General features: G+C 38.2%; 1 protein-coding gene across 3 annotated transcripts in view; it reads left to right on the top strand.

The window, feature by feature from the left end:
- The window catches only part of LOC149248184 (GTPase ERA1, chloroplastic-like), a 158,761-nt gene that overhangs the window by 37,116 nt on the left and 106,135 nt on the right, over positions 1 to 15,510 (top strand). For all 3 annotated transcript variants that reach the window (XR_016266654.1, XM_089458362.1, XM_089458363.1), the window contains exons 3-5: positions 6,329 to 6,469; positions 6,552 to 6,665; positions 6,858 to 6,983. Coding sequence is in view for 2 of the 3 variants with exons in the window: in XM_089458362.1 (XP_089314488.1) it covers positions 6,329 to 6,469; positions 6,552 to 6,665; positions 6,858 to 6,983 (381 nt within the window). In the remaining variant the exon portion in view is untranslated. The remainder of the gene's footprint in view (positions 1 to 6,328; positions 6,470 to 6,551; positions 6,666 to 6,857; positions 6,984 to 15,510) is intronic.

Here is a 15,510-nt window from a genome sequence, read left to right as displayed (position 1 = left end):
TCTGAGGAGGCATCTTTGTGGGGTGCTGGACAGTGATGAAAAAAAGGGTTCTGTGGGGGTAACCATTTGCCCAAACATTTCAAGTGAACAAAGACAAAAATACATCCAAATAGAGATGGCTGCACAACAAAAAAACAAGAAACAAAAAACTCATTCTGAATCAAGTGCAACCTCTAAATTTGGTAGTTGCCCATCTCCTCATGGTACTTCTGCAACCTCTGGAGGTAGAAAAACAATAGGGGATTTCCTTAATGTTGCTGGGAGGGATGATGTGGATGGAAAGATAGTCCGTTTTCTTTGTGCTTGCGGTGTACCATTCAATGTGCTTCGCTCTCCCTATTGGCATGACATGGTAAAGGCCATCAATGAAGCCCCAAAAGGATACAAGGCCCCCAACTATGAGAAAGCTAGAACAGTGTTATTAGAAAGAGAAAAAGCTAAGGTTCAAAGAGCTTTGACACGTTTTACACATGAGTGGGTGGATTATGGGGTATCCATTGTATCAGATGGGTGGACAAATATTAGAAACCAACATTTGATAAATGTTCTTGGTGTTTCTTCTAGTGGTGCAGTATTTATTGCATGTCATGACTCCTCCTCCATCAGTGCAACTGCACAAAACATTGCAGATCTCCTATTGAAATCAATCAAAGATGTTGGTCCGAATAATGTGGTTCAAGTGATCACAGATAATGCAGCAAATTGTAAGGCAGCAGGAAAAATTATTGAGCGTACTCATCCACACATCTTTTGGTCTGGGTGCCTGGTTCACACATTGAACCTTTTGATGCATGATATTGTGAAACACAAAGATTGTGGGTGGATTGCTGAGGTTTACAGGAAAGGGAAGCAGCTCATTAAATTCATCACAGGGCATACAAGGGTAAACTACTTCTATGGCACTTACTCCAAGTTGCAATTGCTTAAAATTGCAAAGACAAGATTTGCTAGTTATTACCTCACCTTTAGGCGGCTAGTGAGGGTGAGACAAGCTTTAACTAATCTGGTGTGTGCTGAAACATGGGATGAAATTAACACTGACACAGATGGTGCTAATGTAGTCAAGGACACTGTTCTTGACAGTTACTTTTGGTCACAGGTTAAATATGTTTTGCAATTCACCAAACCAATTTATTACATGATCAAGTTTGCAGATTCAGATCGACCAGTAATTGGGGAGGTGTATGAGCAAATGGATAGCATGTTGGGGCAGATTAAAGACATTGTTGAGCCTAGAGATACCACCTTGTACAATTATATTCGTGAAGAGGTGCAAAACCGATGGGAAATGCTAAATATTCCATTGCATGCATTAGCATATGTTTTGACACCTAAATACTATCATCCATCATGGCTTTCAACACCAGCACCTGGGGGGGAAGCAGGAAAAAACCACACCAAGATAAAGAGGTTCACGAAAAATATATGGCTGCATTGAGTAGATTAATCCCTGATGATGAGGAGGCTGCATTGGTACGGAGACAGGTGAGCAACTATACGCTCAACACTGGTCCATTTGGGAGCATGCATGCAATTCAAGATCGAGAGACTTTTTCTGCTCTTGAGTGGTGGAACATGCATGGAGGGGCTACTCCACTTCTACAGAGTTTGGCATTGCGGGTGCTATCACAGGTGGTAAACACTTCTTCTGCAGAGAGGTGTTGGAGCTCTTATTCTTTCATCCACAGTGTTAAAAGGAACAGGTTGAATTTAGACCGGGCAGAGAGCTTGGTTTATGTTCATTACAACTTGCGATTGTTGTCCCATTACTGTGAAGATGCAAAGTCTAATAAAGACTTGTTGATTTGGGACAAGAATCCAGAGGAGCCCAATTTGGAGGATGGAGTGTTGCGACTAGAGCAATTAGAGGATGCTCTTATCCAGGTATGTCCATTGTGGTATGAATTTTCCAATTTTCCCTTATAAAGCATTTCTCTAATTCATGTTTTTAATTTTTTTGTTAACTAGTGTTTTTTTTTTTTTTGCATGAATTTTTTGAGCGATTCTAGGATGATGATGACCGTGTTGATATGCCACCACCCCCACCCCCATCTGGTCCCTTGGTTCCTAGGTTCATGGTTCAACACCAACAGCAGGGGGTTCTTCTTCATCAGTTCCAGTGCCACGACTTACACAGGGACCATCTTCTTCATTGCCACCACGTGGAGGCCCGCCATCACGTTCTATTCGTGGTGGAAGGAGGAGAGATTAGTAGATATATTCACAATCTACTTCTTTTTGTCATAGATTACTCATTAGACTTGTAGACTTGTGAATTTGAATTTTGAACCTTTTTGGCTTGGCGGTGACCAAGTGACATATTTTGTAAACATTATTATTTGAATTTTGGACATGACAAATGTTGACAGTTGCTCACTTGCTAGATAAATCATAATATGCTCTATGTTTTATGTTTTATAATATGCTTAAATGTTTTATGTTTTATAATATGCTTAAAAATTTGATGTATGTTTGTAATAGCTAGAATATAGATGATTGTTGTACATACTAGTAACTACAATGGAATCATGGATGCCATATCTATCTTGATTTATGCAAAAATATGCATGTTTTCATGTCTTCTACAATTAATTTGGTATTTGGGATGTTTGTTTTGAGTATAAATGCAAAAAAATATAAAAAAATATATATATATAGCAGACGCTTCCGCGGACGCTTCGCTTCCTAGTTTTTTGGAAAATGACGCTTCCGCGCTCCGCGCTTCCGCTTCGCTCCCGCTTCGTGCAACATTGATATGTATATCATTATCTAAATTTCTAATATCATATAAAATAATAAATTTAAAATTCTAATTTATAATCATACATCAATGATCATACATTATAACAAAATACAAAGACAGCAATACCACCATCTTCAGCATTCTGATAATACACAGCAAACCTCAACAATGTCGTTGTAGAAGATCACTGTAGATCTATTCTTCCTGCATCTCTGTTATCAATAAAAGATCTTAATCTCAGAATCTTAACACTTCTGTCCTCTGCAACTTCAACAATATGTTATCAAGGCAACTCTGTTCAGTTCTAGGCCAAACTGCTATAATCATTGGTGAGTTTTGCCCATCTGTACATAGTATCAATTACAAGGATATACAAAACAACAATGTTGTGTTATGCTCGTGTGAATTCTATTGTCAATTGTATCCTTGTTGAAGAGTGACTGTTGTGCAGACTCCTGATGGCATAACAAGATGCTAATGCCTCTGTCCACTGATGCACATTTGTGTCTAGAACATTACTCATACTTCTATTATAACTCCAAAAATCTGCAATCTAAACCTTTAGCTTCCATATCTGACAATTTGGATATATGTATTACAACTTCTGCTCCTTTACTTGGAAACTCTTGTTTAAATTCAAATTACAATGACCTCAAGGATTACTGTAACTTGATTATACAGATACTTGTAAGACACCAGTTAGGGTTACTTAGAGAAATAAAAAATACTTCAACGTGATCGGTGTGTCTTTTAGAAAGCAAGCACTACCACACAAAAGTTAAATTAATTTGATGCTGAACTTCTTTGCCTTCTAATATTTCTTATCGTCACAAACTGAATTCTTCACAAGAGGGAGCCTCTGATGTTGATCATCCATAGTGAATCTTGAAGAGCCAAGCTTTGAGAGAAGCAGAGATGCATTTATGAGTAACCACTTCAGGGATGATCTCCTCACAGAATGTGTAGGGTAATATTGAGCAGCAACCACTGATAAATGAATTTGTTTGGATCAAACTCAGAATTTGTTTAATCACAGGGCCGACGGTTCATAGTGATAGAAATCTTCAAGATCTGTCTTCAATTCTGTCTAATATGTGCACTCCGGAATTCTTGCAAATAACCAAATCGCATTACCAATGTGATAGCCATATCAAGGGTCCATTCTACAATCTGCAATGCTCCAACAGATGCCATCGAGATTCCATGCATGGGAGTGATCAGATCTAGGAATAACAACACACATAGCATGCGAAGGCTGTGTGTGTTGTTATGTGTTCACCCTGCCGTTTTATAACATGAAACAGCTGAATTCCAAAACCCTACGCTTAGTTTAACTGTTAATTAAAGATTAGTTTTAGGGTTAAGTTAATTAAAATCAGTTTTTTTTGCATAAATGTGTGCCACGTTCCCCCACGCCCCCCCTCGTCCCCTCTCGTCCCCCCTCGCCCCCCCATGTCCCCTCACGTCCCCTTTTTCGGAAACGCCCCCTCAGGAACCTCAGGAAAGGGAAACGACTCCCTGGCACGTCCCCCTGAGTTTCCTCATTTTTGGGGGCATGGGGAATCATCCCCTACTCGTCCCCAAGTCCCCGGAGCGCGGGGGAGCGAGGAAACTAGACCCTGGGAGGGGGGGGGGAGTCCCCATGGAATGTTGGTTTGCAAGGGTGAAGTACTGTCTCAGGCAGGTTGTATTTCATATCTGGGCACAAACTAATCCCCAAAGAGGCTGCATTCTATTGCTGTGTGGGCCCACGAGTTCTGAAAATCATATTGAGGAGTTCGAAAGCCATTTCCTCACCTTTATTTGCTGCTGTAGCTTTACTGGAGGGTATGCGTATTACCTCAGGGACATATTTGAATGGCTTGGTGCTGATACAAAGACCTGGGTACAGTGTGAACCTGTGTATCAATTTCTGGGCAACGTATATCCTATACAAGTGTTGGAGCATTGTTCCAAAGGTCTGATAATTGTGTATGCATCCATTCCTATTGACTGTTTCACTACCAAGGAGCTGATATCCACGCCAAGTGAACTATTGTTTCCAGATCTGTTGCCAGAGCACATTCCAGGTTCCAAACTTAAGTTCTATGCATTATATCAGTTATTTATATGCCTGTATATGAATGAGTTAATGGCTGTTACAATTCTGGGTTATTCTCCTTGATGAAAGATGTTCAATTCCTCATCACATGGTGTTTAATAGTAGTGTATTCCTTGTTGAATAATTGTGAATGGTATATATAACCACTTGAGCTCAATTGTCTGGTTTTGTTATCATTTAACTGGAAATATAGTGGAACATTGTGCACCTACAGCCAACAGATATCAAACTGATTTGCAAAAGGGATCACTGTAACCTTCACACAGACTCAGAAATTAAGAGAATATACAGGAGGGAATCCTACATCTTTTTACTGTGGTATTGTGATAATAATATGGCCAAAATTATGTATAATGGCTGTGAGTAATTTTCTGAGTAATGAAGATATCATATTTGACTCTTTAGAGGCCTCATTTGGATGTTATTTGTCCACTATATATATTTTCTGAAGTGAAAATTATTAAGAAAACACCTACAGCAGTTTTCACACAAACTGTTCAAAGAAAGGTCTCACAGAAGAACTTATACAAACTCAGAATTTTTTAAAGAAAAATCAGAAGTTTGTCAAGGCGGAATCTTACATTGACATTATTGTTGTGATTTCTGAAAGATCCTCTTAAGAGGCTTACACATATAAATTTTGTTTATTATTAAACTAGAGGTTTCTGATGATTGTGATGATCTAGTTTTCTTTCATTCTTCAGGCTCCTATTTCACCGTTCAAAACTTGTTTCTTAATAATTAGAAGTGATTTTTTTAATGTCTTTCCTCTCATGACAATGCAACTACCAGATAAAACTAGAAATATATGGTATCTTCCTTAATCATAATGATAGAGTTTAATAAGTAGACACCTCTATGTTGTTAAGCTAGTTATTGGTTGGCTAATAATAGCAAGACCGTTTAATTTTCAATTGGTTAAACCTTGGTTGATTGGAGTTCTGATTAAAGTTAAAAAATGCCTTTCGAAAAGTTAGTATTTCAATTAAAAATTCTATGCATCAATGATATCAAACCTTGGTAAAATCCGAATCTGTGGTATATTATAAATATTAAAAAGTACCCTGTATGGTACAGTAACCTTTTTTAGTCTCGGTCATTTCCTAGCTTACAAATATTGTTTAGCTTGTCAAATGTTGAGGGAATTTGGTGTTTGAAAGAAATCCAGTGGTAAATATGGTCATTGCATTATTTATTTCATTGGATTTGAAACTTATTTTCAGAAACTATTGGAAACACTCGTGAGTCTTACAAATTTCTCAGGAGTGAAAAAATGCCAGGGCCAAATTTAGTCATTGCATTAACTTTTATTTTTGTCAAGACTCACAAATTTGTAAACTTTCAATGAGTTCAGATATATGATTTAAACGACATCGCGAGTATCCTCAAATTTATGTTTATGTTCCAAGTATAAATATGCAAATTTGAGTCAGGTGGGGAATATAATTTGTTGGACTGATTTTTGTCGGTTTGCAAATTTGCAGATGGTTCTATATGACACACCTGGTGTGATTAAAAAAGAAATGCACAAATTAGATGCCATGATGATGAAGAATGTGCATTCTGCAACTGGCAATGCAGATTGTGTTTTGATAGTAGTTGATGTTTGCAAGATGCCAGAAAAGGTACGCTTTGACTATATTCATTAGAAAATTGAAAAGAAACTGTATATCTATTTTTTCATTGATTCTAGTGTTTGAAATTCAGGTAAATGACCTGTTTGAAGAAGATGGAAAAGATCTCAAGGAGAAACCACCGACGTTGCTGATATTAAACAAAAAGGACCTTATCAAGCCTGGTGAAATTGCAAAGAGAATGGAGGTAAACATTGATGGTGGCATAGATATCATGATTTATTTCACATAATGAGTAATTTTGTAGGCTTATATCTGAAAATGGGAACATTTTAAGTCTTAAGGTGGCAGATGCAATCTGTGTTTATACATAGACTCTTCTCATTTTGGATTCCAGAAACACAGTTATTGCTACATTACACTTATACTGTGTTTGTAGTGGTATGAAAAATTTGGTGGAGCAGGTCATATTCTACCCATAAGTGCCAAGTATGGACATGGAGTAGAGGATGTAAAGAATTGGATTGTTTCCAAGCTACCATCTGGGCCTGCATATTATCCTAAGGTAAGCTAATCTTTTTGAAGTGATACTTCTGGTTGCTGTACGGTGTACCTTTGAATTAGATTCAAAAGTTGTTAGTTTCTTTGAATTGTTGAACTGTTATATTGTATGTGAATCGAGAACACAGGAAAACTGGATCTCGCACAAACCTCATTTGATGCGTGAAATATTATTAGCTTTTGTAATGTGGCCATTTCCATCTAAGGAACTTGACATTGTGATTGCAGATATATTTTTCATCATTCTTTGTTAAGCTTCCAGACTGAGGGTAGCTTTTCTTCCTCTGTGTCAATTTTGACGTAAATATTTCTATTTTCAATTTATTGCAAGTGTTTTTCATATCTATAAGTGACTGTGAATAGTTAGCAAAACAGTTACTGTGAGCAGAAGATCATTTAACTTATAAATTTTGTGGTATCCAGTGGCCTTTGTGCTAAAAGTGTTTCTCCGCCATATGAAGGTCCCTTGGCCAAGCAAATCCAAATCAAGTGTTCTATAATGGAATACTTAATTTACTTTTGTTATTTAATGACATGACCCTGGGGAAACAAAATCTGCATGACTATATCTTGTTGGACACTCAGCAGCTTTGTTACTACACGCTTGTGGCATTGGACAGATTTAGCTATAGAGCAATTATTTTCCTTACAAAAGGTACCCAGAGATCTTTAAATAACTACAATTCCTTTTCTGGCATTTGTGGATGCTTTGTGGGTTTCTGTGATCCATACTTGCATACTAAGTCACCTGGTTCATGTTCAAGGTTGAATTTGGCAACAATGAAATGCAGAAAGATTCACTACTGGAAAAAATGTGATAAGAGACGCCATTAGGTTCAACAAAGTATATGTTTCAAAGGCTGAACAATGGAGCAAGAGAAGGGGATTCATGGCAATTCAGGGTTTTGGATAGCATAGTGCTGTAAGTGGATGGGGTAGACTCTTTGTTAGATCCAAGCAAAATCTTACAAATATTCTCTAATGGAGGTAAACCTGATGATTCACAAAGTCTAAGTACTAAAGCAAGTGGCATAGGGATGAACCACCACAGAAAGACTTTGGCAAACGAAGGTCTGGGGGATTTGTCAAGGAGCAATGGTGGCATTGAGAGTGGGATAGTCGAGGAATCAAAAGTGACTTCAATAAAGGAATGTGATATGACATGTTATCCTCCCAAGGATTCTAGGGTTTGAAAACAAATGGTATTGCAGAAAATGGAGGGGCAGAGTTATCTGAGTTTTTAACTGTGACAGAGGAGATGGTTTATGGTGATAAAAGCCAACAAGTGAAAGGGGGCATAGTGGCACTGACGTCTGACTCGAAAGATTCATTGAATCAGGAGTTTTGAAGAAATGTATACCATAGAGGGAAGTGGCATCAGAGGCAGATGATAAGGTTCTGAAAGGAGACATAAATACTGGTAATAGGCTGGTGGTGACTGCAAGGAAAAAAGTAAGGAAGTGTATAAAACTGGTGAAGTCAAAACCTAAGGTAGTTTTGGGTGAATATGTAACTATGAGTTGGGTGTTGGAAATGTTATGTAAATCTCTAATAGGGAAGTTTTATGCTAGTTTCATATTTTAGAAGTCACTATCAACATGGATTGAGCAAAGGTGGTTAGCTGTCCTGTTGTATATGCGTATAGGCTGGTGGTGACTGCAAGGAAAAAAGTAAGGAAGTGTATAAAACTGGTGAAGTCAAAACCTAAGGTAGTTTTGGGTGAATATGTAACTATGAGTCGGGTGTTGGAAATGTTAGGTAAATCTCTAATAGGGAAGTTTTATGCTAGTTTCCTATTTTAGAAGTCACTATCAACATGGATTGAGCAAAGGTGGTTAGCTGTCCTGTGGTATATGCTGTGGCACTGTTACCCCTCATTTCAACAGGGGTACATACTCATAGGGTCTTTTTTTCTCATTTTGATAACGCCATTGTAAATCCAAATGATGATAGCGTTGTATGCCATGTGAGGTTATGTATTAGGATATCCTAGGCCTATTATCCTATCTCCTTTTGTCTTGGATAGGGTAGGAGGATTTAAGAGTCGATATCGCTGGGACTCATGGTTTGAGGGAGCCTTTGATTCTGTAGGGGTGATCATAGTTGTAGGGCCAGCCATCCCATACCTTGTGCACCTATGTCTTGTCACATGGTCATGTGTCGTAGAGTTTGTATGCATCCTTGGCTTTGGAGTGGTATTCATCATATAGTTTTCAACATGGCAGTCTCATAGTTCCTAGCATTTCATGTTTCCCATGGCAGTGCACATTTCCCAATGCATGGGGTCCTGAGGTCAAAAAGTCAACAAGGTGTCAAATTGCTCAGAATAATGTATAGATGACATACCTTGTAAAATTTTTGGCAAAAGATGAAGCAATTATTCAGAAATAGCAGTCAAAAGGTGGCAAAACAACCTGAAAAACTTGGCATGCAGAGGCAAACTTTACATCAAAAATTATTTTAGAATTCAGTTGGACAATACCCATGTGTTAGATTCCTCAAATTCCCAAGGTGTTGGAGATCCAAAAGATGAGCCATCCATGCAAAGGTGATGTCCTACCTTAGTGATGTTGGAAGAAGTTGTCATTGACGTCAAAGGGTGAATGGTCCATTGACAAAGATGGAGAAACCCTAAGATGCTCTTGCACTTGTTTGATGAGATGTGTGCAAAGGACAATGAATTTGGATACAAGACCACTCTAGTTATGTTGCCCTTATCATGCCATTTCGTTTGATAGGTGGCACGCATGTGGATCTTCATGATTGCAAAGATATCTTGATTTGAAGTTTTGCCCTAATGCATGAAATGGTGCCCCATGTGAATGGGTATGTCCCTAGGTCAAATTTCAATCCTGTTGATTTAAGAACCAAGGCAATATTGGTTCGATAAGTTTGGCTTTCTTTCAAGAAAATTATGGTCCACCAAGTTCAATGTGGCTTTCTCAGGAAGGTTTATTCTTTGGATAAAAGTCTGCTTCACTAAGATCATGACTGTGCCATTTCAAATTAAAAATAATAATATCAATAGTGAAAAAACTTGTCGGCTCTAGCAAATGAAATATTTTTTGAAGACAAAAAGATTAACTTTTTGAAAGGCAAAAAGTCTCCTCTCATAGGTTGGTGTTGGAAATAATACTGAGAGGGGGGGGGGTGAATCAGTATTATCAGATCAATAAAACTTTTCAAATTTCATGCTCAGAAACATATACGCTACTTTAGTTAAGTGAACCTGCGTGTACACGCTACTGTGTCTAAAGCAACTAGCATATATCCAGAAATCTTATGATTCAGTTAGCTTATCTTCAGTAAATGCATCAGAACATTATTAACCACATTGACAGTAAACAGGTGCAGTATAACAGAACAGATCATCACATAAAAGCCACACACATGAACACCATGATATAAGGTGGAAACCCAATGTGGGTGAAAACCACCTGCTGCAATTCGTCTCTTTCTTCTTTAATAAGAAACTTCTTTTACAATGTACTGGTGCAGTCCTTTACCAGCACGCAGGCTACAACCTGCAGAGGGCTACAACCCTCATAGCTCTTGTACTAGCCGATCCATTTACTAGTACGTAGGTGCCAACCCTACAGAAGGCTACAACCTTCACTCGTTTTCCAGCTGCTCCTGGAAGGGAGCTACAACCCCCTGGCTCTTGTACTGGCTGATATGTTTACCAGTACGTAGGTGCCGGCCTACGATCTTCCCGGGACCACGTTTCATACATTTTCATACTGGATCCATAAGACAATCACCATTGTAGTACAACCTGCATCATCAATAACTGAAACACCCAATACTGAATCACTGAAACCCTGTCAACATCATCATAACAACAACCAGATCCAACTCCATCTTCAAATATCTTACTTCACATTGTATACGCTACTTGGATGAACACAACCTGCGTGTATACGCACTTTTACCAAAACCAACCTGCGTACAGATCTGCAAATTCAAGCTTAAAACTCCGCAGATATATCAGACATCAAAACATACCTAGATCATAATAATAAACATGCGTCAGTAGATCTAGTCTATCCACAGTCAAACCATATGAAGATAATCATTCCAAGCCTTGAGATCTCGTTCCATCATTCATCATCCTCCACATGAGTGAAACCTTGGTTCAGATCACCAACCCATAACCAGCATTTGGATCTCACACTTCCTCAGATCTTCATCACTCACACACTCACACTTTGGCCTAATGATCTTTCTCCTTATATAGCTTTAGGCCCTTCACAATACCACGGTCCAAAACCATAGTAACCCAATACCATCAACTCAATACTAGGGATCAACACGTCTGTCGAGACTCCATGGTCCAAAACCATAGGCACAAATTCCAAGGACTAACTACCACGGACCAAAAGTAAGCTTTCCGACATGTACGCTCTTTTCCGTTCATGAAACTGCGTGTATACCCTACTTGGTATATAGCGAACCTGCGTACACGCGACTTGGTATATAGTGAACTAGCGTGTATACGCGACTTGGGCTTAATGAACCTACGTGTATGAACTTTCTTGACCTGCTGTACTAAGATCTGTCCTCTGATTAAGTTGCCATCACCTGTACCAACCTCTGAGTGAGTTGCCATCAAGGACAACACTTGAATCATAATGCCAACAGTTGGCCTAATAGAAAATCCTTTATGTCAACTCATGCAAAAGACGTGCCTTTTCAAAAGGGAAAATCTTACAATTTGTTAAGGTTGGCTCCAATATAGGCCCCCCTCCCAACCACTATATATCACACTTAGTTGTGGGCGTGGTAAGAAGATTCAGTGGATTTGAGGTAAAATCAATTAGGAGCAGTATGAGGCTGAGGTAGATTAAAGATCTGGAGAAGGTCGAGTTTCAAGAAGGATCTTTGACTTAATTTCTATATATTATGTGGCGATTTTTTGCTGACGAAAGACCTTTTGTTTGAGCACATTTTGCACTAGTGTTTGAGGCTCTTATTCAGCCTCACTGAGGGAAATTTTCGGGGCTCTAAGGCAGTCACTTCTGAGATTTGTTTCTCGGCCTTCCTGAGGCCTAGTTTGAGAATTTTCAGCATCCCTTTGAGGCTCTGTTTTGACCTTCCTAAGGCCCATCCGAGGTCTTTTGTAGAGCGAAATTTGGACCCGAACCTTGCATTGTTCTTAGTCTCGATCTTTGTCACAGGATATTTCAGCGGTCTTAATGCAACAAAGCTGAGCTATTTTGAGGATTGTTTCTGAGCCCAAGTTAGGGCTATTTTGATCTCCGATAAGGGTTTGTAATACGACCATAAAAGCTGCAGGCTTGGTTGAAAAATGCCGAGGTTACACAAAGAAGAGAAACAAGTCTAGCTGCAAGAGAAGGGAGTGCCTTAAGTTGAGTTTAAGCCTGTAACAAACATTCATTTGACCCTGTGGCAACAACTTTTGAAGTAGGCTTTGAAGTCAGACTTTTAGAAGTTTGAAGTAGACCTTGGTGATTTTATATCTGTCTTGTAGCAGTCTTGAAGCAACCTATGATGAAGTTTTGAAGCAACTCTAGATGAAGTAATGAAGTAGCAAATCTTGGAGAAGTTGTGAAGCAAAAGTCAAGGCAGACTAAGGAAAATAGATGACAAGCTAGATCACTTCCATGCTGATACGATGTTCAGAGATATGAGCCTTTTATTTAGAAGTTTTGGTTCTGTACATAGGTGAATGTTTATCAAGTTCCAATACAAAAGGAAAGTGGCAGTTAGTGTAAAAGGCAAGAATGAGTGTATTTCTAGTTCGAGTCTAAGATAGTTAGAAGTTCGTTAAAGGGTGGACCAAAGGCACACTGAGTTGCGCTTGAGAAAGCAACCTGAGGACGTGAATTTGCATGATGGTGATACAGTGAAACAAGAGTTGATGAGTGTTGAATGGTGTTGTCATTGATGTCAATGTTAGTTAATGAACACTCTTATATTTGTCTAGATTACATCAAGTTGGAAGCTCCATTGAAGGATGGCTGGAATCCCTAACCCTATCTCTAGGGTTTGGCTGGACAATGATCATACCTTGAACTTGTTAGAGGTTTTTGAAGAAGCAAATCACTGAAATTGCCTTGGAAATCCTTGTCATTAATTCTCCTTGTCAAGATGTTTTCGATGGTATGTGGCATGCCACATAGTTCCTCACAGTTTGAGAGATATTCGCGTTTGAAGTTGAAGACCCTAGTTCGTGGGCTAAAATCCCATGCATGGTGACGTGGCAGATCCTCCAATGGTCAACATATTTTTTAATCATTGGTGTTGGGCTCTCATCAAATTTTTAAAGATATTGTAAGTCTTAAAAGCCTTAGAGATTATTTTTATATACATCCATAAGGGGTCTTGTGTTAAAAAAATATATACTTCAAGAAGAAGACTTGCGGCCTTATCTTTTGGAAGTCAACATTTCAAAGATGATTAAGCTCCTAAAGATCCTCCAACGACTCATCCTCACAAGCTCCTCATTAGCCTATAAAAAGAAGGTTCATTCATCACCAAATATATAAAATAAAATGTAATACAATGAACATCTTGTGATCTTGCTCTGAAACGTAATTCGACTATGAGAAAATATTAGACAAATCAGATGAGGTTTTTTGGAATTCTTTGTATTTTGTTTTGGGTAAGGGATTTGTTTGGGCAAATCCTTCTTATAGGAGGAAGATCGAAGGTAGATCAAGACTTATGGATTATTAAGGGTTTGTTTAAAGGAGCATTTCTTGGCATGATTTTTAAGAGGAATACCTCACCTTTTCAACCCTCTCTCTTTGAGTAAGCTTCTTACACTTGTGGATAGAAAGAACAGGGTTCATCTAAATTTTTGCCTCTCTTAAGAAGTGTGGACCTGTGACATCAGGCAAAACTTAAGGAATCCGTCATATCTATTCTGGGAATTTTGGATTTGTCATGTTAATTGCAGGAAAAAAGTCTCTTAGGGCTTTGATTTTGAACATATGGAGTAAATCTTGCGGCTAGTATATGCAGACAAGTCTTTGGGCTACAAATTTCAATATATGAAGGCTGATCTCTACAAGTTATTCGCAAAGGGGACCAAAAACTGTTCTAAGTATCTGTGGCATTATTTGTAGACATAAGTGACTGACAAAGCTAGTAAAACCGACCTGCTAAGATCATTGAGTTGCTGTTAATATTGTTATAAGATATGTTTTGTTGAAGCAGTTAGGACTAGAATAGCTTTGACCTGTACTAAACTCTTACTAACCTTAGAGTGTAAACTATTGCGGCCTATTTCATAGCATATCACAACAATCATTACAATAATTTGAGATTGTTTGTGATCTCCTTGAAAGCACGATATAGTGCGGTCCTTTATAAGCAGGGGAATTATTATACATATCCTAGACGAAAGGCTTGCTTCAGACCTGTAAAACCCTATTACTCTAGCTCACCACTTGCAAACAAGACAAGTGTTTAGGGTTTGTTCTTCATCATCTTCAAAAGTTTCTTCTCATTATAGGCCTCATTATATGCTAAAGAATTACAATGACATAACCTTATAACACTCATTCAGACCTTTAGATTTGGAAGTGACCTTAACTTGATATAGACAACAATGACTCTTTGACTATATGGTGGTTCAAGTCTTAAACATCTTGAAGCTTTCTTGTTGCACAAATCTCGAGCATCAAAAGTAACAAGTTCCAGAATTATATATATATATATATATATATATTCTTCAATTATTGACAAAAGTACCCTTTTTGAGAAGGTATTCCTCAACTTACATTAAACATTTCTATAACAAATGCTGTCTAGCAATTTTGCTGTGCCATCAAGGGTAGAACAACTTCATCACTTTCTATAGTAGTTTGCTTGCAACATGGTCTTGTAATTGATGCATCTATAGCATAGGAAGAAATTTGATGATTTGAAGTTACTTTGGTTTCTCCTTCTTTGCTTTAGGTTTTCTCATTCTCTTCTTGCCCTTTTCGCACCTTTTTCTCTTCTTCGAATAACAGATCGAACTTGCTTGAGTGAGTGTACAAATGAGCTCGAGTAGCTGCCTATTTATAGTTGTTTCTAGCTTCCGTTTGAGGCTGACTTGTAGAACTTGAGGTTGACTTGGTGGAGGAGGCCTAAATGACTTAATTTACAACAAAATAAATTTCTTTCTTGATAGATAAAGCAGAAGAAGGGTTTGTTACATGACGACAAAGACTAAGACTCAAGACATCAACCCTAGAAGCCTAAAGTGGAGGCTTTAACCTATTAATCATTTACCCAAGCATGAAACCCATGCTTTAATAAGCCAAATAAAATTTCTTTTTCTTTCTTTTGACAAATACATTACATTATGACTCAAATACAATTATGAAGACTGACACTAGTTACATTCTTCAACACTCCCTCTTAACTAGGGAGGTATTCATAATTACATATATACATAGGTACATGGAAGATCTCAAAATGATGTGCTCTATGAAGAGTCAACACACACAATGCTACAGGTTAGATCCCTGACTAGGGTATCTAACTAGGTGGGACTAAGTTGTGTTCCAAGCTTCAGC

This window comes from Pinus tabuliformis, chromosome 7 (assembly GCF_031772625.1).
Source record: "Pinus tabuliformis cultivar Carrire ecotype Pingquan chromosome 7, CPIR1, whole genome shotgun sequence".
NCBI classification, from domain to species: domain Eukaryota; kingdom Viridiplantae; phylum Streptophyta; class Pinopsida; order Pinales; family Pinaceae; genus Pinus; species Pinus tabuliformis.
Note: the sequence above shows the minus strand (reverse complement) of the source record. Positions and strands in the feature narration are given on the sequence as shown.